This window comes from Peromyscus eremicus, chromosome 16_21, assembly GCF_949786415.1.
Source record: "Peromyscus eremicus chromosome 16_21, PerEre_H2_v1, whole genome shotgun sequence".
Taxonomy (NCBI): domain Eukaryota; kingdom Metazoa; phylum Chordata; class Mammalia; order Rodentia; family Cricetidae; genus Peromyscus; species Peromyscus eremicus.
Genome location: NC_081432.1, coordinates 59508846 through 59530022, shown reverse-complemented (window position 1 = coordinate 59530022; position 21177 = coordinate 59508846). Strand labels below are relative to the sequence as shown.

At 52.0% G+C, this 21177-nt stretch overlaps 1 protein-coding gene across 3 annotated transcripts; it reads left to right on the top strand.

Annotated features, from left to right (window-relative positions):
• Positions 1-63: 63 nt before the first annotated feature.
• LOC131926419 (vascular endothelial growth factor A-like) lies at positions 64-7351 on the top strand. Of its 3 annotated transcripts, XM_059281819.1 has the most exons (5): positions 64-235; positions 586-615; positions 2332-2403; positions 3552-3683; positions 5827-7351. In XM_059281819.1, exons 1-5 carry the CDS (start codon positions 78-80, stop codon positions 5846-5848), a joined length of 414 nt encoding a protein of 137 aa, XP_059137802.1. In that variant the 5' UTR covers positions 64-77; the 3' UTR covers positions 5849-7351. The 3 variants fall into 3 exon arrangements, with proteins under 3 accessions (XP_059137802.1, XP_059137803.1, XP_059137804.1); XM_059281820.1 differs by lacking the exon at positions 2332-2403; XM_059281821.1 differs by lacking the exons at positions 2332-2403; positions 3552-3683.
• Positions 7352-21177: the final 13826 nt, after the last annotated feature.

The window sequence follows — 21177 nt, the reverse complement described above, 5'->3', positions numbered from 1 at the left end:
GCCCAAGGCTCTTTTCTGTCAGAGCCTTGATCCCCCTACCTCCACCACCTATGCTCAGTAGAACCCCTGGGTGCTGAATGGCAGGAGCCCCGGGGTGTCCCATATGGGTATGGCTGGCTGGGTCACTAACCTCTGTGATCTGTTCCCTCCCTCTCCAGATCATGCGGATCAAACCTCACCAAAGCCAGCACATAGGAGAGATGAGCTTCCTACAGCATAGCAGATGTGAATGCAGGTGAGGATAGAGCCTCCCCCTCAGGCAGCACACGGCCGTGGCCTGCCCCAGAGCTGAGCCAGTTACACTTGTTAGCCCACGTCGGCCTTCCGACGAACTGTGACCTTGGGCATCTGACCTCAGTGTGCTTACCTCATGTGTGTTCCCCACATCTAGAAAATGGGCACGACAGTTTGGTGTACCTCACCACAGTGTTACAGGGACCAACTTTGTTATGATGCGTAAAGATTAAGATAGTGTTTGCTAAATCATAAACATTGTATTACCAGTTTATTGTCATTTCACCCATTATTATCATCGTCTTGATTCCTCTGTGTTTTGTTTTCTTTCTCCTTTCTCTACCTTTGCAGACCAAAGAAAGACAGAACAAAGCCAGAAAAGTAAGTGGCCACATGTTAGCACTTTTGTCCCGTTGTCTTGGTTTGGGGCTTTCGGCTTCCTCTCTGGGGTGCTCTGATGGCCTCAGTGGGTCGGGCCGCGGGGTGGGTTGGTGATGACATGGTGACCAGAGTGGTATGGAGCCAGCTTCAGGCCTATGGCTCTAGGATGATGAAGACATCCAAGCTGGAGTCTGCTCTTTGCCCTGAAGAAGATGCTGTCCCCTGGGGCTCAGGTCCCTTCTGTTTCAGTGTGGGTGGCGGTGTGGGCACTTGACCCATAGTGGAGTGAAGGAGAGGGAGCCGGTGTCGGAGGACAGTTTCTGTGTATCAGAGGACGTGGCCTTGGCCTTGTTTGGTGGTGACTGTGGATGTCCAGGTTTCTTAAGGTCCCAGGAGATTTCTTGGTGTGTGTGTGTGCTTTCCACAAGAGTGGGGCAGGTAGCAGACTCCGCCCTCTCAGTAGGGTAGGAAAAGTGGTGTGGTGGCCATTTTCTGAGGCTTCCGGTTGCTTGTTGTGTAAGGATGGGTCGGGGGCTGACATTGATGGGGAAATGAACTTGCAGGGAAGGAGCGAGAGAGAGAGCACCCATTCCCTCCCCTTCCCCCCACATCCCTTTCTGTCTGCCCTACCACTTGGGGGACTTGATGTCCTCATGCCTCTCCCTAAGTCCCCAGATTCCAGGACTACTGTGTCTGCCAGAGCAATGGTCTGGGAGTTTATGAGTGAGAGAGAGAGAGGGCGTGCTCCAGGCGAGTATCCCTGTGTGGAGATCTTTCTCCTTTCATCCTTCTAGGGCTTTCTCCCAAGCAGGACAGACTTGCCCACTCCCCGGGTCCCTTCCTGTCTCTTCCCCTGTGATAGACGGCTGCCGTGTCTTTTCGGGGACCTGGCAGGCCTAGAGAGTGCTAGTTCCCTGGAGGGTGGCAGGCAGTAGCCTGTCTTCTCAGCTGTTCACTAGATGCCTGCTTTGCCCACAGGGAGAGTGGCAGGGCTCGCCTGGGCTCGGAAGAGGGTCTAGTGGCAGGCTCTGACAAGCTGGAGAGAAGACTGTCTGCCAAGTGCCCTGGCCCCCTAATCACACCCCCATGCTGCACTGTCCTTCATCCCCCCGGCCCCTCCATCAGTGCTGGGCTCTGAGGACACTCAGACCCAGCTCCTGTCCCAGGTGACTGCTGGGCAGCTGGTGCCCCCATGCCCTACCTGGCTTTTGTGCCGTCTCCTAAGTAACTGTCCCCTCGCACCAAGGACACAGTGAGGCGGGGTCCCCAGAGGGACCCCTGCTATCACACTTAGAGACAAAGGCAGATGTTTCTCCAGCTATAAGGTTTTGAATCCGACTTTCTCCTTAAAGTCCGGCTCAGCCCTTCGCAGCGCCTCCTGACCTTCAGGGTCTAACTGTATTTATTGGCTTGCTGGGCAAAGATCTTGCCCCTGTGGCTTTGAGCCCTGCCTGGGGCCAGGGGCCACGTGAACCTAGAGGCTGTGCCTTGCACAGTCTCTGCTGCCCGCCCAAAGCCCGACGGTGGGCAGAGTGAGGAGAAGGACGTATGTTGTCCCAGCCCTGTGGTCCTTCCTGGAGGCTGCTCCAGGAAGTGACTCGGGTGGCCTTGGGCCTCCTGATCTTGCCTCTGTCTTCTTCATTGTGCCTCTGTTCTTCTCTCCCCCCCCCCCCCCCTCGTTCTCTTCCTGTCTGTTTCTATTTTTGTATTTTCCAGAAAATCAGTTCGAGGAAAGGGAAAGGGTCAAAAACGAAAGCGCAAGAAATCCCGGTTTAAGTCCTGGAGCGTGTACGTTGGTGCCGCTGCTAGTTCCTTGGAGCCTTCCTGGCTTCCAGACAAGCGCCTGCCGTCCCCTAACCCTGCCTCCCCTCCTCAGCTCCCCTCTGGCTCTTGCCCTGGCCTCCCGCTGGCCTCAGTCTCCCCCTCCCTCCCTCCCTCTCTCTCTCTCACTCACTCCACTAATGACACCAGCGGGTAGACTTGGTGGTGGCATTGCTGGACCAGGGTTGGGATGAGGTGGGTGGAAGGTGAGTAGGTCTGGAGCACTCAGGGAGGGGACTCTGGCTTGGCTGGGCACCGTCCTTCTCTCACTCACTGGGCATTGGTGGTGGGGCCATTGTTGGCATGGGTGCTGGGCATTGGGGCCCTCTCACCCAGCTGGTTTCCACTGCTCTAGGCTCCTGCACACGTCTGGAGGGTTAGGGTGGTGCGGAGGGCAGATGTGGAGTGAGTTACGGGCATGATGGTTGGGAAGTGGATGACGGTGCTCTGAGGATAAGCCTGGTGGGCCAGGCACTGTGTGGCCGCTCTTCTCATCTGTTGGAAGTGCTCTGACACCACGACTTGAGGCTCCAGGAGGGAAAAGCCCTCTATTCCAGTCCCACCGAGGTCTTCGAGGGTGGCCACTTCCTGTGGGTTGCAGACTGTGCTGGCTCTGGAGGCCTTGCTGGTGGACAGTGCTCCTGGATTTGGCTGGCCTTCTGCTGGCCCTCTCCCTTGGTGGAGGGTCTGGGCAGAGGTCCTTTTCCAGGGAGAAGGTGCCTCTGGTGGTCTCATGGGCCACTCATCACTGTCCCCAGCAGGTAAAGAGTCAAGACATGTTCTGGGAACAGCAGCAGTTAGGGCCTGAGATAGGCCCGTGTCTTGGTGGGGCGCAGCACTGCCCCTTATGGCAGCCTTCTCCCCGCACTCTGCCCGCCTGTGCCCTCCTCTTTCTGTAGGCAGATGCTCTGCCAGTGCCGCGTCTTTCTGCCGCTCTCTCTGTCTTCTGCTTAGAGCGCTCCGATCTTTCCCGGATGTGGAAAGGGCCTAGGGGCCAGCGAGCTGGGTGGGGAAGCCATGGTGGCCACGTTAGGGGGTGTTGCATGGGTTTTTTTTTTTCTCCCTCTCTCTGCTGATGCTCTAGCTTAGATGTCTTTCCTTTTGCCTTTTTGCAGTCACTGTGAGCCTTGCTCAGAGCGGAGAAAGCATTTGTTTGTCCAAGATCCGCAGACGTGTAAATGTTCCTGCAAAAACACAGACTCGCGTTGCAAGGCGAGGCAGCTTGAGTTAAACGAACGTACTTGCAGGTTGGTTTCCAGAGGGCAAGCGAGAGAGTCAGAGAGGGGCGTCGCAGACATGGGAGAGAGAGAGAGAGAGAGAGACAGAGCACGCTTGTGAGGGGCCAGCCGCTTGCTCAGCTTCTAGCTGCCTGTGTGGTGACTGCTACCTTCTCTGCTCCTGAGGCTGTGTGGGGCCTGGGGCTCCAGTCTGGCCTGGCAGGCCCGCTCTGGGATGATGGCCCTGGTTGCCTGAGCGGGCAGGCTGCTGTGGCGTAATGTGATGGTGTGGACGCAAGCTGTGTGTTGTGGCCTGCGGTCCTGCTGCTTGTGAAGGCTGTCGGTGCCGATGTTGTTAATCCTCCCCTCGGTGCACATGCTGAAATCTGGAAGTCCTTTCAGCTGTGGGATGTCTAATAGCATTCCCTGGCTGCACCTCTGCCCCCGAGAGCCTGGCAGCCGGGCCTCTCACCACCCGGTGTCTTTTCCTGGGCTTAGAGCCTGAGCTCCTGCCCTCTGTGTCCCCCTTCAGACTATGGCTTCTTGAAGACAGGTTGTCTCTCCCGGAGTGGGAGGCCTTGAGGACAGGCCGTGGCCACCTCAGACTAGGACTTTGTGACGACATGCTGTGTCCACCTCAGACCGGGCCTCTCTCAAAGTGGGGCCCTGCGGTTGGTTTAGGATGGGAAATTCTCTCTACGTACATCTGAGGACACTAGATAACTTAGTCCTGCATCAGTCATGGTCAAGAGGGACAATCCTGAACAGCCCACACATTTCAAAAATGCTTCCAGGGTGGTTGCAGGAAAGAGCCAGGCCCCCTTCCCTGACAGGAGTCTGTGAGCACCTTAAGCCTGGGCCTGGTTCATAACACTTTGGGATACCCAGGTGTCTGTACTTCTGTCCTTTGCCCTTGTGAACCAAGGAAAATGTCAAGCTCATGAGTGAATGTTGTATATGACCACATTCAGTGGGGAGGTCAAGAGCACAGGGCTGTGACTGGCAGCTCATAGTCTTGATATCTAGACAGGTGTTTATATCAGTGTGGCCTGTCCTGGGTATGAGCATCACCCAGGAAGAGAGCTTTTAAAGGGATGACCCCAGAGAGGACCAGGCTCCCAAGTAGTGCAAGGGTTCTTAGGGGTGTCCCCCTTCTCTGCCTGCATTCTTGTGTCTTGTGGGTGTTCAAAAGACATGAGGGAGCTGGCCTCGAGTGTTGGTGTGGAGTTGTTCCTGTGAAACACTGTAAGAACCCTGAGTGTGTCAGTATTGTGGTAGGGACTTGTCCAAACAACAGGGATGGGGAGCAGGGCTCAGCTCCCCACAGGGTTTTAAGGAAGATAAAGACCTTGGCATTGTAAGGTTTCTGGAGTGAGCTGGGGAGCTAATTGAGGTTACCTGACTTCCAGAGACCTGACCCAGTCCACTACTGCCTGTGTCTGGGAACTGCATTTCCAAGACTAGGTGGGACCCCTGTTCTCAGGCTGTCCTGGGGCACCCAGCTAGGGGCAGGAGCATGAGGAGAAACCCCCTCTGCTTCAGTCAGAGGAGCAAAGCCACTAAGTTGTCTGAGCCCAGCCTAAGCTAGACATGTGGTAAAGACAGGTGGCCCCATGCCTGGGCCTGCAGCTGCTGGGCAGCTCAAGGTGGAAGCTAAGGCCGAGAGAGGTGTGGGGGGCCTAGATGTTTTCCTACCTTCCTGGAGCTCCAGGACTTGTCTGCCCTTGGGCAGAACACATCCCCAGGACGGTCCTCTGTCATTGGCCTAGCTCAAGGTATTTTTCCTGTCCATTGTCTACTTTTCTAAACCCACCCCTAGGAGCCAGAACCGAAAATCCCTCTGCAGAGACCCTCTCCCAGCTAACTACCTCTAATCTTGTCACCCATCCGCTGTGGAATGTCACATGGGGGCTGTCCTTGTACTGCTCACGTGTTGCTTTGCAAGTATTTCCATGTCTGTCTGGTCTTCGTAGTTCGCCATCTTTAGCAGGCAGGGCTGGATCTCTCTCTCCCTCCCCACCGGGACTCTGTCTCACCTGCGCCTCGGGAGAACCCTGCCCCTGTAGTGCCAGCCTACAGGGACCCAGGGTCTCCCAGGCCTGGGGAGGCTGCTTGCCTCACTGCCAGGCTCCTGTGGCCCTAACCCCCTGCCTCTCTTTGCCACTCCCCACAGATGTGACAAGCCAAGGCGGTGAGCCAGGCTGCAGGAAGGAGCCTCCCTCAGGGTTTCGGGAACCAGACCTCTCACCAGAAAGACCGACTAACCATGTCACCACCACACCATCATCGTCACCATTGACAGAACAGTCCTTAATCCAGAAAGCCTGACATGAAGGAAGAGGAGACTCTTCCAGGAGCACTTTGGGTCCGGAGGGCGAGACTCCGGCAGAAGCATTCCCGGGCAGGTGACCAAGCACGGTCCCTTGTGGAACTGGATTCGACATTTTCTTTTACTTGCTGCTAAATCACCAAGCCCGGAAGATTAGGGAGTTTATTTCTGGGATTCCTGTAGACACACCCACCCACATACACACACACATATATATATATATATTATATATATAAATAAATATATATGTTTTTATATATATAAAATATATATATTCTTTTTTTAAATTAACTTTGCTAATGTTATTGGTGTCTTCACTGGATGTGTTTGACTGCTGTGGACTTGAGTTGGGAGGAGAATGTCCCTACTCGGATCCTGATAGGGGAGACAGTGGGATGAAAGACTGTGGTGTGGTCTTTCGTCTTTTTTGCCTGCCAGGGAATGTGCGAGGCCAGGGCACGGGGGCACACTGGCTCACTTCCAGAAACACGACAAACCCATCCCTGGCCCCGAGTCAAGAGGACAGAAAGATGGCAGAAAAAGAGACAAAGACGCTGGTCCCAACAGGAGTCTGGGGAGCCTCAGGACTTGGCCTGCTTCGTGGATCCCGCTACATGCTGCCCTCTGGGCACTGCCTGGAAGAATCAGGAGCCTGGCCAGCCTGCAGCTCTCTCCTCCGAGGTGCCCAGGAGGCCCCCCACAGGTGTCCTGGCTAAGAGAAAACCCGTTGGTGGAAGAAGAGGCCTGGCCAGGCTCCTCCTCCTGGGAACCCCTTCTTCTCTCCCTACCCCACTTCCTGGGTACAGCCCAGGGGAACCTTGTGTGCTCAGACCATTGAAACCACTAGTTCTGTCCCCAGGAGACTTGGCCGTGTGTGAGTGGCTCACCCTCCCCCACCCCATCCCTTCCCGAGGCACAGAGCAGTGGGGCAGGACCCGCAAGCCCCTCACGGAGGCAGAGAACAGAGAAAGTGTTTTATATACGGTACTTATTTAATAGTCCTTTTTAATTAGAAATTAAAAACAGTTAATTTAATTAAAGAGTAGGGTTTTTTTTTCAGTATTCTTGGTTAATATTTAATTTCAACTATTTATGAGATGTATCTCTCGCTCTCTCTTTATTTGTACTTTTTGTGTGTGTGTATGAAATCTGTGTTTCCAATCTCTCTCTCCCGGATCGGTGACAGTCACTAGTTTGTCCTGAGAAGAGATTTAATTTTGCTAACACTCAGCTCTGCCCTTCCCTGGTCCCCTCCACACATTCCTTTGAAATAAGGTTTCAATATACATTTACATACTATATATATATTTGGTAACTTGTGTTTGTATATAAATATATATATATATATGTTTATGTATATATGTGATTCTGATAAAATAGACATTGCTATTCTGTTTTTTATATGTAAAAACAAAACAAGAAAAAATAGAGAATTCTACATACTAAATCTCTCTCCTTTTTTAATTTTAATATTTGTTATCATTTATTTATTGGTGCTACTGTTTATCCGTAATAATTGTGGGGGAAAAAGATATTAACATCACGTCTTTGTCTCTAGTGCAGTTTTCCGAGATATTCCGTAGTACATATTTATTTTTAAACAGCAACAAAGAAATACAGATATATCTTAAAAAAAAAAAAAAGCATTTTGTATTAAAGAATTGAATTCTGATCTCAAAGCTCTCCTTGGTCTCTCCTTCTCTTGGGTCCTTCTGTCCCACCTTCCCTCCTCCTTTGGGAGCATGACATTTGTCTTAGGTCTGGGAAACGGTCCCCGGGGTAGGGTATATGGGGTGACCCATCCATTCCTGGCTCAATACAAAGAGTATTGAGGATGGGTGGATGGGCTTCTTAGCAAAGGGTCCTCGCGCTATGCAGAACTCATCTAGCCTCCTTGTCAGACAAGGACCAGGCCATGTCCCCAGCTGCTCCCTGGAGACTGGAGAGAGCTGATGGGTGCAGCTGGCCAGGAGAGGGAAGTGGGTCCAGCTTGGGGGGGGGGGGGCTGTGACTCCAGGGTGCAGTTTACTTGTGTGTACTAAGTGTAGGAGTCCAATAGTCTGTTGTCCCCAGGCCAGCCTTCTTGTCCTGCCCTAGTCCCGGGCAAGGTGGACCCTGCTTGGGTCTTTGACACAGTGATACTGTGTCTCAGTCTGCTTCTAGCACCTTACTCCTTCAAAATGCAAATAGGACTGGGTACACACAGGGTTGGCTGCTGTGGTACACCCTAGGGCACTCTTGTGTGTAAGATACACCAGCAGAAAGATCAGTGGAGGGTGAGTGGTGGGAGATAAAGAGTTGTGTTCCCACAAGTAAGAAAACACATCGACATTGCCAGGGGCTTCTAGCTGGGGTTGGGGGATCATGGTGCAGGCGCTTCCTCATGACATAGCCTGCGGACACCTTAAAGGATGGATGGAAGGCGTATTGGAGATGGGTCTGAGTGGGTGTTGAACCCTAGGCAGAAGGCTTGAGCAAAGGTCTGGAGGTGGTACTCCAGCAGGGAGTGGGGGCTGCCACAAAACCGGGAGTGCTTGTAAGAGCAGCAGGGCATGCAAATGGGCATCTTGATTCCAGATGTTTTTACCAAGGTGCCCGGCAACCGTGGGGGAGGACGCCTGAGTACGATGGGGTGACGTGGAAAGCAGCCAGGGCATGCACTATGCAGGGAAGACTGGAGCCAAGGTCTTGCCTTCTGGAAGCTTCGGCTTAGTGCCTGTCCTTTCCCAATCGCTTACCCCATGTGGGTTGATGTCTGGGGAAGGCCCAGTGAGGTAGGTGATCTTGTATCCACCTGGAAATCGGCCTCTCAGATTCTTCTCTGGCCTCCCTTGGGCTGGTTCTCTCAGAGCAGCCGGAGCGAGCCTGGTAAAGGAGGAGCCAGATCATAACACTTCAGCTCAAAACTCTGAAGAGACTCCATTTGACCCAGAGAAAAAGGGCCCTGCACTCCCCAGCTGTCCCTGCCTTCCAATGACTCACTAGATTCTCACTCATCTTGAGTATGCGGCTTCCACTTTTCTATTCCTCAAGTTCTCGTGGCCTTTGCAGAGGCTGTCCCCTCTTTGGCACACCCTAGCCCACATAGGATATGTTTGATTTCAAACCTTCAAGTCTGACTCCCTTTTCAGTGAGGCATCTTTTGACCTCGCACTTAACAACCGAACCCGCTCTGCCTCCGGACTCTTCTGTTTTGTATTGTATGTGCACGGGGAGGCCAGAGGTCGACGTTGGGTGTCCTCCTTAATTGCTCTCCACCTTATTTTTGAGATAGGGTCTCTCACTGAACCTGAAACTCACTGATTTCACTAGACTGGCTGGCGGGGTGCATGCCTCTCTCTGTGCTGGGGACCGAGCTTAGGTCCTTGAACTTGTGGGGCAAGCATTTTATTTATTGAGCCATCTCACCTCCCCTCTTCCTCGTCTTCCTCCTCATCCTCCTTTCGAGACAGGGTTTCTCTGTGTAGTCCTGGCTGTCCTAGAACTCGCTTTGTAGATCAGGCTGGCCTCGAACTCACAGAGATCCGCCTGCCTCAGCATTCCGAGTGCTGGGATTAAAGGTGTGTGCCACCAAGCCTGGCTCCCCACCTCCTTTCCAGGACCCCTTTCCCTGCTACCTTTTTGCTTAGTCAACAACAGTGCCGGCCAATAAAAATAATATATGGGTCACATGTAATTTATTTGTTGTTTTGATCCGGTGCTGGGAAATCAAAGACCAGAGCTTCATGAGTTCTAAGCATGAGTTATATTTCTAGTCTGTACATTTTAAATTTTTTCAGAAGTCAGATTTTTAAAAGAAACAGGTAAAATTCATACTTACATTAGGCTTTATTTACCAGTATATATGTGAAATATCATCTAAATATTTAATCAAAATGAAAATTATTAGTGAGAGAGTTGTCTATATTTTGGGGGTATCAATTATCTGTCTATCTATCTATCTATCTATCTATCTATCTATCTATCTATCTATCTATCTATTTTTGAGACAAAGTCTCACTCTGTAGCTCCAGCTAGCCTGGAACTCAGTATGTAAATCAGGCTGTGTTTGAAGTTACAGAGAACTGACTCCCTCTGCCTCCTTGAGTGGTGGGATAAAAGTCATGTGCCACCACACTTGGCCTTGGTATGCATTTTTTGTTTGTTTGTTTGTTTTGTTTTTGTTTTTCAAGACACTACATAGTCTCACTATGTAGCTTTGGCTGTCCTGGAATTCACTATGCAGACCAGGCTGGCCTTGAACTCACAGAGATCCACCTGCCTATGCCTCCCAAGTGCTGGGATTAAAGGTGTGCGCCACCACACCTGGCTGCCCCAGTATGTATTTTATACTTATCACATATTAAAATTGGTAGTGGCTACATCTTAAGTGGCCACATCTGATATACATACATACCTGGCTTGGGGCTACCACTTTGGACTGTGTAGCTCTAAAATTCACTCTTCTCTTTGCTTGTCCCTACACACACACACACATACACACACAACACACACACACACACACACACACACAGCTTTGAAATGAAGCCTGAAGACAGACAACTTCATTCTGAGACTGTGGCAGGTGGTACATCTGCAGAGATGCCAGGAGAGGTTGGTGGGGACTTGATGAATAGGTGGGGGTCTGACCAGAGCGGTGGGGGCTGGGAGCAGAGACCCCGTCCCTGATGCCAGCTATTGTCTCCTTTTAATCACCCTAGCGACTGGGGCTTGTTACTATTGCTTAGCAGAGGAGATGCTGGAGGCCCAGAAAAGGTAAATAATTTGCCTGGATTTTCACACAGCTGGTAAACAGCCTAGTGAGAATTTAAGCCATCTTTCTCGACTCCAATTCCAGTGCTCTTCCCACCCCACCACAGCCGCCCCGGGCTAGGGCAGGACACCAACAAATAAAAATGAATCGTCTAGACTGAATACAAACAGGCAGAAGAAAAGTGGGACGCAGGGAGGATGCAGCGGTGGCCAAACCCGGGGCCGAAATCCAACTTCCCTATGCATGGTAAGGCTCTGCTAGGCAAGCAGCGTCCCCAGGGCCTGGGGCTCGTCAGCTGAAGATTGGAAACCTAAGCACGCAAGAGGTTGCAACACGCAGCCTTGGACAAGAGGAACAGTCTTGAAATAGACCACAGAGAAAAGGGGAGAAAATAATAAAAATGCTGTCTCCGGATTCTCCAAGGGGCCCACAGAAGACCCGATCAAGGCTAAGACCTGCTCTATACTGAGCTCCATTTTACGTTTTCCCTTTGTCCAAAGGAGTCCTATCCAGTCACAACCAACAAAAGCCTTGAGAGTCTCCCCTTTTCCTGGGCCCATGGACCCACTCACTTCGTCTCCCTCAGCTTTTCCTGCAAGGCAGGTGGTTGATCCCTGCAGAACTGGGTGATCCTGGGCCCATGTCGCCTATTAGGACTATCATGGTGATGTGTCAAGAATTCTTCCTTTCCTTATGCTGTGTCTCCCAATACCCGTCAGGCAGCCCTGCCTTTTCAATCTGTGTTGCCCTCATATCGAGAATGAGGCAGTAACTCAGTTCTAGTGCCATCTTTCCAGAAGAATGTGGGTTTCACCAGGGGCCCACAGAAGACCCGATCAAGGCTAAGACCTGCCCTACACTGAGCTCCATTTTACGTTTTCCCTTTGTCCAAAGGAGCCCTATCCAGTCACAACCCACAAAAGCCTTGAGAGTCTCCCCTTTTCCTGGGCCCATGGACCCACTCACTTCATCTCCTTCAGCTTTTCCTGAGGATGAGAATGTCCGGAGAGAAAAGAACAATTTGGTCCAACATTTACCAAATACCAGCCATGTGTACTGAGCCTTGGTAGAGGACAATCATGTGCTATAGTAACTTTTGCCTGTGCTAGTCTAGAGATGAAGGCTGGGTGAGGTAACCTTTGGAAGGCACCCCAAGCTGGCTTCAGTCACAGGGAGATCATTCTGTTGCATCCACAGGACATTATCTGTCAGGATGGGGATTAGGGGTAGCCAGGGGAGGAAACAGTAAATATTTATAAACTTCCTGGACATGGGGAATACAAGACAAAGACAGCTTGAGGGAGAATCAACAGTGTGAGGGAGAAGATGTGATTCTGAAGGGACAGAATTAGAACTGAGGAGTTCATCAGGCAAGAGCATCTTTGGGGGCAAGGCTGGGCCTGGGTCTCCCTCCTCAGTATGGGCGGGCTGGATGTGAAGACTTTGAAAGGCTTTGGAGAGTTGGTCTGTTTGTGAGGAAAGGCTCCCTGACTGAAGTGGGGCAAGCGCCTTGCCTTCAGGATGCTCCCTGATCTCACAGAACTGCTAGTCGGAGAGAGGAAAAAGAGCTGCCATCAGATACTTCTTTGACCATGAAGATGGAAAAAAGGTTTGAGGATGTGGCTCAGGGGTAGAGCGTTTACACTGCCGTGTGAGGCCCTGGATTTGATCTCTAGGACTGCAAAAAAGAAGAAACAGAAAGATACAAGTTATATGTGGGAGGCAGAGGCAGGCTGGTCTCTGAGTTCAAGGCCAGCCTGGTCTACATAGTGAGTTCAAGGCCAGTCAGAACTTCTTAGAGAGATCTGGTTTCAAGAAAGATAGACGATAGATAGATAGATAGATAGATAGATAGATAGATAGATAGATAGATAGACAACAGACAGATAGATAGATAGATAGATAGATAGATAGATAGATAGATAGATGAAAGAAAGTAAAGATACAAACTAGTTTGGAGAAAGTACCACCTGACCTTTGTGCAGCTTCTGAAGATGGCCTTGGGCATCACTGCAGGTTGGTTCCAGAGGTGCCTTTCAGAGTCTGCAGCCCTGTCCTTCCTTCTCTCACACACTCACAGTCCCCACAGGGCTCTCTGCATTCGTCAGGAGCCATGTGCGGCTGTGATATCTCTCTACACTTCCCCTGAAGGTTCCCCGTCTGGCTTCCAAGCCGGGCAGATGCCAGCACGTGCCTCCTTCTAAGGTCTGAGGACCTTATTTGTCATCTCCTCAGGCTTCCTGTAGGAAGATCATACCCCTACTCCCCACCTCACGTGTAGCTGGTCTAGCTATCCTGGCCCTGGATGTCCCCCAAGTGATGGCCGAGAAGGCCAGCCCACAGGGACCTTTCCTTAGGAGCCTCACTTAGCACTACCCAGAGTCCAATTCAGGTCACTCTAAGTCCCACTGAGATTTCTGATTCAGGTTGGAATCTTGGATCTGACTAGGTCATTTACGTCCCTGAGCCTTGGTTTCCGGGAATAAATCTAGAAAGTAGACACAGTAACATTTACCCCATGAGCCTGAAGGAATGAAGCGGTGGCATGTGACTGTTGTGGACACTGTCTTTACACTGTCCCAAATCCCATGACAATGCTCTTCTTCTCCTCTGAGTACTACGTTATTACATCTGGGTTGTTTGTTTTTCTCACTTTTCTCCCCAACTGAAATACTCTCACTGGGTTCCACAGCCATCTTTGCAAATACGAAGCCTTCCTCCTGCTGGGGAGGAAGCCAAGCCAGGGTGGGTTGGACTCTGGAGCCTAGAATGGCAGAAGAGAGAGCGTTGCCTGGAGAGGAAGGAAGGACGGAACAGGTCTTCCTGATATGGCTGCTGCTGCTGAGTTGAGCTTGCGTGAGTGTGCATGGACTTAATGAACAAACAAGACAGGCCCAGGACACATGCAGGTCTCCTCTCCCAACAGACACTCCAGGAGTGTCCATCCTGACAGGAGACACCCTCTGTCCACCCTTACACACACAGCTGGCCCCGGGAAGAATCCTTTGTGACCTGGATTAGCAGACCTCCTGGGGTGGACAGCAGAGGCCGGCAGAAGTGACTGTTCCGAAGTGACTCCTGTATCTTTCAGGGGCTGGAGCTTGGGGACAGGCTTGTGGCACACGTATAGGGAAGGCCTTGAGATCTGGGCTGGGGAGAAGGCTTTCCCTGGGACTTTAGGAGGGGTTATCTCTTGGGAGGGAACAGGAATATTTCTTCTGAGGGAAATACAACGTGTGTGCTCCTCTTCTTTCTCTCTTCTGGGTTTCCTTCCCAGGTCCGCCTTGTCTCTTGGTCGCCTGCATGTCTGGCCTGCGGAACCCCTGAGGCAGGGCCTGTGGGGAAGGTCTGTCTCTTGCAGACACCCTCCAGAAGTGTCCTCCCTCCCACCGCAAGCCTTCTGGTCATGGATCTTCCACATGAGCACATCCGCACGAGCTCGCAAGCACACAAGTGTGACAGGGGTCACTGTTCCTAGTCACGGGGTGGCTGCCTGGTTGGGTAAGGACTCTCAGGGGCAGGCTGGGGCCCAGCTGGAAGCCAGCTACTGGGACAAGCCCCCATGGGGCTGGGGGTGGGGTAGGGGCTGACCTGGCCCAAGTCCCATGACCCTATGCTGCCCTCTGGGAGTTGCTGACTGCTCAGTAATAAACACCTCGTGGCTATTAATAGCCCTCTATCTGGAAGGGACTGAGCTGATAACATGGAAGGCACTCTAGCCCTGCTCACCTGACTGCCCAAGTTCAAATCCTGCCTGCTGTTTCGGGATCCTGAGGTTCCAAATCCACAAACACAACTCCAATTTTGTCTTAAGGCAAAACTGCCTTTCTGAATCTGTTCTCATATGTAAAACTGATGCCATTATATCGATTTCCTAGCATTTTGTGTACCCAGTATCACTTCTTCCCAACACTAGCCGTAGACAGGAGTGCTCCCGTTCTAGAGATGAATGCTGATGTATAGACAGACGCAGCCAGACCCAAGAGGGTGACTAGCAAGAGGGTACATGCAGATGAATATAGAGTGAGGTAAGGGAGAATTCGAAGCAGAACAGATTCGAGCTACACATAGCATCTTCTGACCGTGTGACTCGAGCAGTTGGTAGACCTCTCTGGGTCTCCTTGTGTCACTCTGTATAACTGACATGATACGAACTATCTCCTAAGTATAGGTGTGGATTAAATTAGGTAACAAACATAGATAGGCTCAGAGCCAGGAATGGTGGCACTTGCCTGTAATCTCAGCACTCAGGAGGCTGAGACAGGAGGGTTTTGAGAGTTGTGGGCCAATCTGGGTCATATAAAGCATTTGGGGCTAGTTTGGACGATAGAGCGAGACCCTGTCTCAAAAACACACCCCCACCTGCAAAAGAAACCCAAACCAAATCAAAGCCCCAAACAGAAGGAAAACAAATGAAGGGGGGTTTAATGGTGTCGGCTGTGTAGCTCAGTGGTAGAGTGCTTGCCTAGGACATGTCAAGTCCTGGCCTTTATCCTTGGCCCTGCAGGAGAGAGGGGGCTCAGTAAATACGGCATCTGTTGACTAGATAGATGGAGAGATAAATGGGTGAATGGGCTAGTGAATAAACGGACCTTGGCTGGCTCCCTCTGTCCAGGGCTCCAGAGCTGGCTGCTTGTGCTGTGTCAGCCACTGAGGTGAGGGGGAACCTTTGTCCTCGCTCCCTGGACGCTGACCTACAGAACCGGCAAAGGCTCATATGGTCTAGATGTTTCGTCCCGTTGACATGACAAATGCCAGGGCAGAAGCAGCTCAGGGAAAAGTGGGAGTCATTTCTCCCTTGCCTCTCAGTAATGGGGCGCCATCAGGGCCTGGGACAGGGGACCCTGCTCTGCAATCGAGTCTCTTCCAGGATGTGGCTCCCAGCAGGTTCCTGGCTACCTCGAGCCTTCTGGGACCAGGGAAGGGGTCTACTGCCCATATATCCTTGGGGTCCTTCCTCCCGGCTGTGACCACCCTGGGCATACCCTGAGCACCACCTGATACAGCAGCCACATTAAAAACACAAATTGAAGGGTTCAGGGAGAGCAAGTCATGGGGAGAGGAAAGATCAGTTCCACACTGCAAGGCCCTCTAGAGCCACAACTGTGGAGAAACTGGGGTCCTTCTCCCAGCCCATCCCAGACGCTAGGGGTATGTTGGCCCTTGGCAGTTGCCCTGTGGGAAAATCCCAGGAAGACTGGCTCATGTCCTGGGAAGGGGCAAAAGTGGCCATGTGCACTCTTAGCCTCCGTTACGTATCTATTCAAAAGCCTCCTGTGGCTGTCCCCATGGCAGGCCCTGTTTCCTCCCATTTTAGAGGGGACAGCTACTTGACCGGGGAACTTCCAAGATCTCATGATTGCTCCATGGAGGCTGGGCTGTGGGTTAGTCCCAGAGACCTTAATTCTGCCCCACCACACCCTGGATCAATATTGAGTATCTAGAAACTTCTTCCTCCTACGTGACCTGAGTTCCTTCTGCTGTCTCTTGGTTCTCCCTGGGCCTCAGGGTTCCCTAAGCAGCTGGCCCTTCTGGATCCGAAGAGGGGATATCCTGGAGGCAGTTGCCAGATATAGCAAATAAAAACACAGGCTGCCCAGTAAACGTTCATTGTTTATCTGAAGTTCAAGCTTAACCGTGCATCCTGCACTTTGTCTAGCACGCTCCTGGCTCCTGGTGGGAGTGCCTGGGCCTTCCTCTGAGGTAAATTTCTCAGGCCCTTTGCTGCCCTTCCCCCTGCTGCGTGGTGAAGTTACCTGTGTCGACACCATAGGTAGCCCCTGTTCTGGGTATGGCTTCGATTTCCGCCTGCACCAGAGATCTGAGACTAACTGGGAGCTCTGAGGGCAGCGGCCGGGCCTCTTCCCTCAGATTGGGAGCCTCCTCAGCACCTCAGACCGGCAGCTTCCACCTGCCTTCCGGGTGTGCCCTGGGGAGCTTCAGGAAACCTCATGGACCGGAGTGCCCCGGACTCCTCAGTCCTCTTTCTCTAGGCGGCCATCTTGAGAAGCCCTTGGCTCTGGAAACGTAAAGTGAACTTCTTTCCTGGGAACCATGCCTCCTGAGCTCTGGCAGAGCCTCCATAACCCACTAGCCCTGTGATCTCAGAGAACTCTGATCTGCTCTCTGGGCCACAGTCTCTCTGCTGTATAATGGTTATATGTCCAGCCTGCTGATCTAGGGTAGCGATTTTCAAATTGCAAACAAGGATCTGTTGGCGAGTCAGGAAGTTAGAAGCTTGTAACTACCACTGCCCCCTTCCATCCTCTTCCCCTTTGTGAGGTGGTAGCTTGCTTTTGTAGTCCAGGTTGGCCTCAAACTCTAGATTCCCCTGCCTCAGCTTCCTGAATGAGGAGATTATGGGCAGGCGCCCATTTTTCTTTAGCCCTGGCTGGCCTTGAACTCACTCTGTAGACCAGGCTGGCCTTGAATTCAGAGATCTGCCTGCCTCTGCCTCCCGAGTGCTGGAATCAAAGGCGTGCGCCACCACTCTTGGCTTACGGTACACTTTTTTTTTAAGGTAAAGAAAACCGGGCAGAAGATTCTCTGCAAGCCTCAGAAGACTAAGGAAATTGCTGTGGAGGCGTGTGGACACGTGCTCTGTAGGGGTCACAACTGGAATGTGGACTTCACATGGGTTACAGCCAGATGAAAAATCTAGACGATACTGTCTTGGTGACAGGGGCAACTGTGAACCCTAAGGTGGACTCTGATAGTTCCCCACGGTGAGGATACAGACCCCTGGGTACCATCCTCTCTGGAGCTTTCTCTGCTCTTCTAAGGTGATACCTGTCTTTCTGCTCTGCCTCTGTGGGGTCTATGCCCTCACTCTGCTTGGGCTGGACCCTCATGAGTGAGGGCCTCCAGAGGCCAATTTGGTTTTCCAGGCTACTGCAACAGGAGGGGAATGTTCTAGGCTCCAGGAGCCTGCCTGGCTGTGCCAGTCTGACTTCGCCAGTAACCACACTGGATTGGGAAACCACCACGGAGGCAGAGTGGAGAAACACACTCCCTTGCTAGCTTTCTCAACCACCCTCCACCCTGGGAGGGCAGGAGCCATAACCCCTTCCTGAGAAATGGAGGAGGTGGTACTTGACAAGAGTTCTGGGGTCTGGGTAAGTGGGCCAGGACCAAGAAAGAGTGAGGGCCGAGGACCCACAGCTATAAGGCTCCTTCTAAACCTCTGATTCTTCAGGCCTCTGTGCCTGCCTTTCTTCTGCGGAGTCATATCAGGTGTGACCCACATCACCTCAGAGGGTCTGAAGATGAAAGAGACCCGAAATGGCACAGAGCTGTTAGCAGCTCCGTGGATAGCTTTGTCCCTGTGGGGCTGTTCCTGTGAGAGTCTGAAGTGGAGATACAGTCTGGCTTAGGGAGCCCTGGTCTGAGGGAGACACAGTCTGTCTTCATAGAGTCCCAGTCTGAGGGAGACACAGCCCTATCTTTAGGGAGTCCACGTCAAACTGCCCCCAAAGAAGCCCAGTTGGATGGTACCCATGGGAATTCATCTTCGTGTTCCTTCTGTGAAGGTGGCTGCTTTAGTGGGACTTGGCAGACATCTTCCAGAGCCTCTTACCCTTTGCTGCCTGACTGTGGTTAGAGGTGCCGTGATGTCTGGAAGGGCCATGTGATGATGTCCTGGCTGGGGGCCATGCTCCCAGCCTGACTGTAGTTGGAGGTGTGATGATGTTGGGGTTGGGGGCCATGCTCCTAGCCTGACTGTAGTTAGAGGTGTGGTGATGTTGGGGTTGGGGGACATGCTCCTAGCCCGACTGTAGTTAGAGGTGTGGTGATGTCGGGGTTGGGGGACATGCTCCCAGCCTGACTGTAGTTAGAGGTGTGATGATGTTGAGGCTGGGGGACATGCTCCCAGCCTGACTGTAGTTAGAAGTGTGATGATGTTGAGGCTGGGGGCCATGCTCCCAGCCTGACTGTAGTTAGAGGTGTGGTGATGTCTGGAAGGGCCATGCTCCCATCTTTCTTTCTCCACTTCCATGTTGCCGTCACGCTCCTGGGTTTCTTGTCCCTGACAGATTACAGGTGTGTAAACATCTTATTAAAATCCCTGCTTAGGGGCAGAGAGATGGCTTAGCGGGTAAAGGCACTATTTGCCACTAAGCCTGATGACCTAAGTCTGATCCCTGCAACCCACACAGTGGAAAGAGAAAACTGCACACATGTGCGTGCAAGATACACAAGCATACACACATAGAGTAAATAAATAAATGTAATTTAGATTAAGAACTAGAAGATATCTTAGCCAAGTGAGTCCCAGATCAGAGGAGGAGACTGAGGCTGAGAGAGGGAGTGTGTGTGTGTTTGTGTGTGTGTGTGTGTGTGTGTGTGTGTGTGTGTGTGTGTGATCACATGGTTAATAGCAGAGTTCAGTCCTACCCTGGCAGGCAGGACTTATGAAGACTTGGGGATGGGGGGTTTTTCTAGCACAGGTGTGGGTGGAAGGTGCCACAGGGCATGTTGTGATGGGTACACACCTGCACTAGGTCCTCTGTGGGAAGTTGTGTGTTCATGTGAGTGTCCTCTTTGAGAAGTCTGCTCGTCCTGGGTCTGACTGTGGGGGAAGGGAAGGCCAGGCTTGTGCCAGGAACGTCAGGCTGGTCTCATTCCATTCAGAGCTGAGTCCACTTGGCCCATCCCTCTTGAGCCAAGGGTAGAGGGCCATGAGTCACAGATGACTCAGGTGCTGGAGGCCACAGCCATGCATGGCACGTGACATCTGAAGGCAGCCAGATCTGTTCCCGGACAGACAGGTCACCCAGGAAGCTGACATGGAGCCTTTGTTCCTAGAGAACAGGAGGAATTATTTGCAGGCTGGCGTGGGGTGACAGAGGGTAGGGGCTTGCCTGTCTGCTGGCACAATGATGCATGGCCTGCCTGGGTGGGCAAACGTTGTCCTGACCAAGCCTCCCTCTCTCAGACATCCAGGTCACCATGATAGGAAAGGATTTTCCAGGTCCCCTGGAAGCCAGCATCCAACGGTAAACTACATGTGTATTGCCCTGCCACATGGCAATTCCTCTTATTGGCTTGAGGTAGGGACTTCAAAGCCTTGTCCTACTGATTGAGTCCAAGGCCTGACCCAGAAGAAGCAGCATCTGTGATTGGTCCACGTCCTGGGTTCAAATCTTCTGTGTGCTCTGGACAGTATCATTTCCTGTTAGGAACCTCAACACCTTGGGGGTACCCTTTAGGCTTCTCTCATACAGGCTTGAGGGCCCAGAGCTTCCACAATGTCATCTTGTGGAAGCTTGTCAGCTTGAGGTGAGACGTCAGGACGGTGCTGGGGAGGAGAGCAAGTGCCGGCCTTGCAGGGGTGTGGTCCAGGGTCCACCTGCAGCCTGTGATGATTACAGGGTGAGCTGCTGGGACCAGACACTGTAATCTGCTGTTCTCCTCTGGCCGGGCCCACTGTGACGTTCTTCTGTCCGGCTCACTATCTTCTGAGAGCTCCGAAAGCAGGGCCATCCCACTCTGTGGGCTGAGCCGAGGGCAGAAGGAGACTTCTGACAAGCAGGACTGTGGGGATGGAGAGAGGACCAGGGCACAAAGGGGAGGCAGGAGGTATGATTACCTCAGAAGGCTGGGCCCTGGCTGGCAGACTAAGAAAAGAGGAGCATGCCCTGTCCCTCTGCTCCCAGCCCAGTCCACCCCAGACCTCACTGACTTCCTTCCCTAGAGTAGCCACCCCCTTGTCCTGTCACTTTCTGTCTGTCACTTCCTGTCTTGAGGAATGGGAGGGTCACATTGGGTCAATTGGGTCAAATCCTGGCAATGTCTCCTGGTTTTCCTGAGATTAAAAGCCAAACCCTTATAATGATGACCTCAAGGCCACTACGTGATCCCGTCCAAGAGCCGCCAGTGTGTTCTACAGACACAGCCAACCTGCTCCTGCCTCAGGACCTTTGCACAATCTTGGCCCGGAATGTTCTGTGCGTAGATATCGGCAGGACCTATTTCTTCATCTTTGAGTTTTTGTCACACATCACCTTACAATGATATCTATCCTAGGAACATTCTGTGTACATGTGCATATGTGTGTGTGCATGTGTGTAAGCCACAGCATGCATGTATCTCTGTTTTGCTCCAATGCATCTACGCTCCATAGTAGACACTCATTCTGTCCTGTGAGTAAATGTCCTCTGTTGCTGGACCTAATGAGGGCAGGCCTGCAATCCCAGTGACTCAGGAGGATTGTAAATTCAAGGTCCGCCTGGTTTATAGACTGAGTTCAATGCCAGCTTTGGCAACTTATTGTGACACTGTTTTCAAATAAAAAGTAAAATGTGGCTATGGTAGGTGACTGGTCAGCTCTCACTGGGCGGGCCTGTGTAAGGGCCTAGTTCTATCCCCAGCATTGGAGCTGTGTGTGGTGAAGAAGGACGGATGAGAAGGAGGTGCTGGCTGCAAGGGTCAGACAAAGGATA

Coding starts and splice junctions, on each gene's coding strand:
- LOC131926419 (XM_059281819.1), top strand. CDS start 78: ATGGCAGGAGCCCCGGGGTGTCCCATATGGGTATGGCTGGCTGGGTCA. Junction 2,404..3,551: donor CGGTTTAAGTCCTGGAGCGT/GTACGTTGGTGC, acceptor GCCTTTTTGCAG/TCACTGTGAGCCTTGCTCAG. Junction 3,684..5,826: donor TTAAACGAACGTACTTGCAG/GTTGGTTTCCAG, acceptor CACTCCCCACAG/ATGTGACAAGCCAAGGCGGT.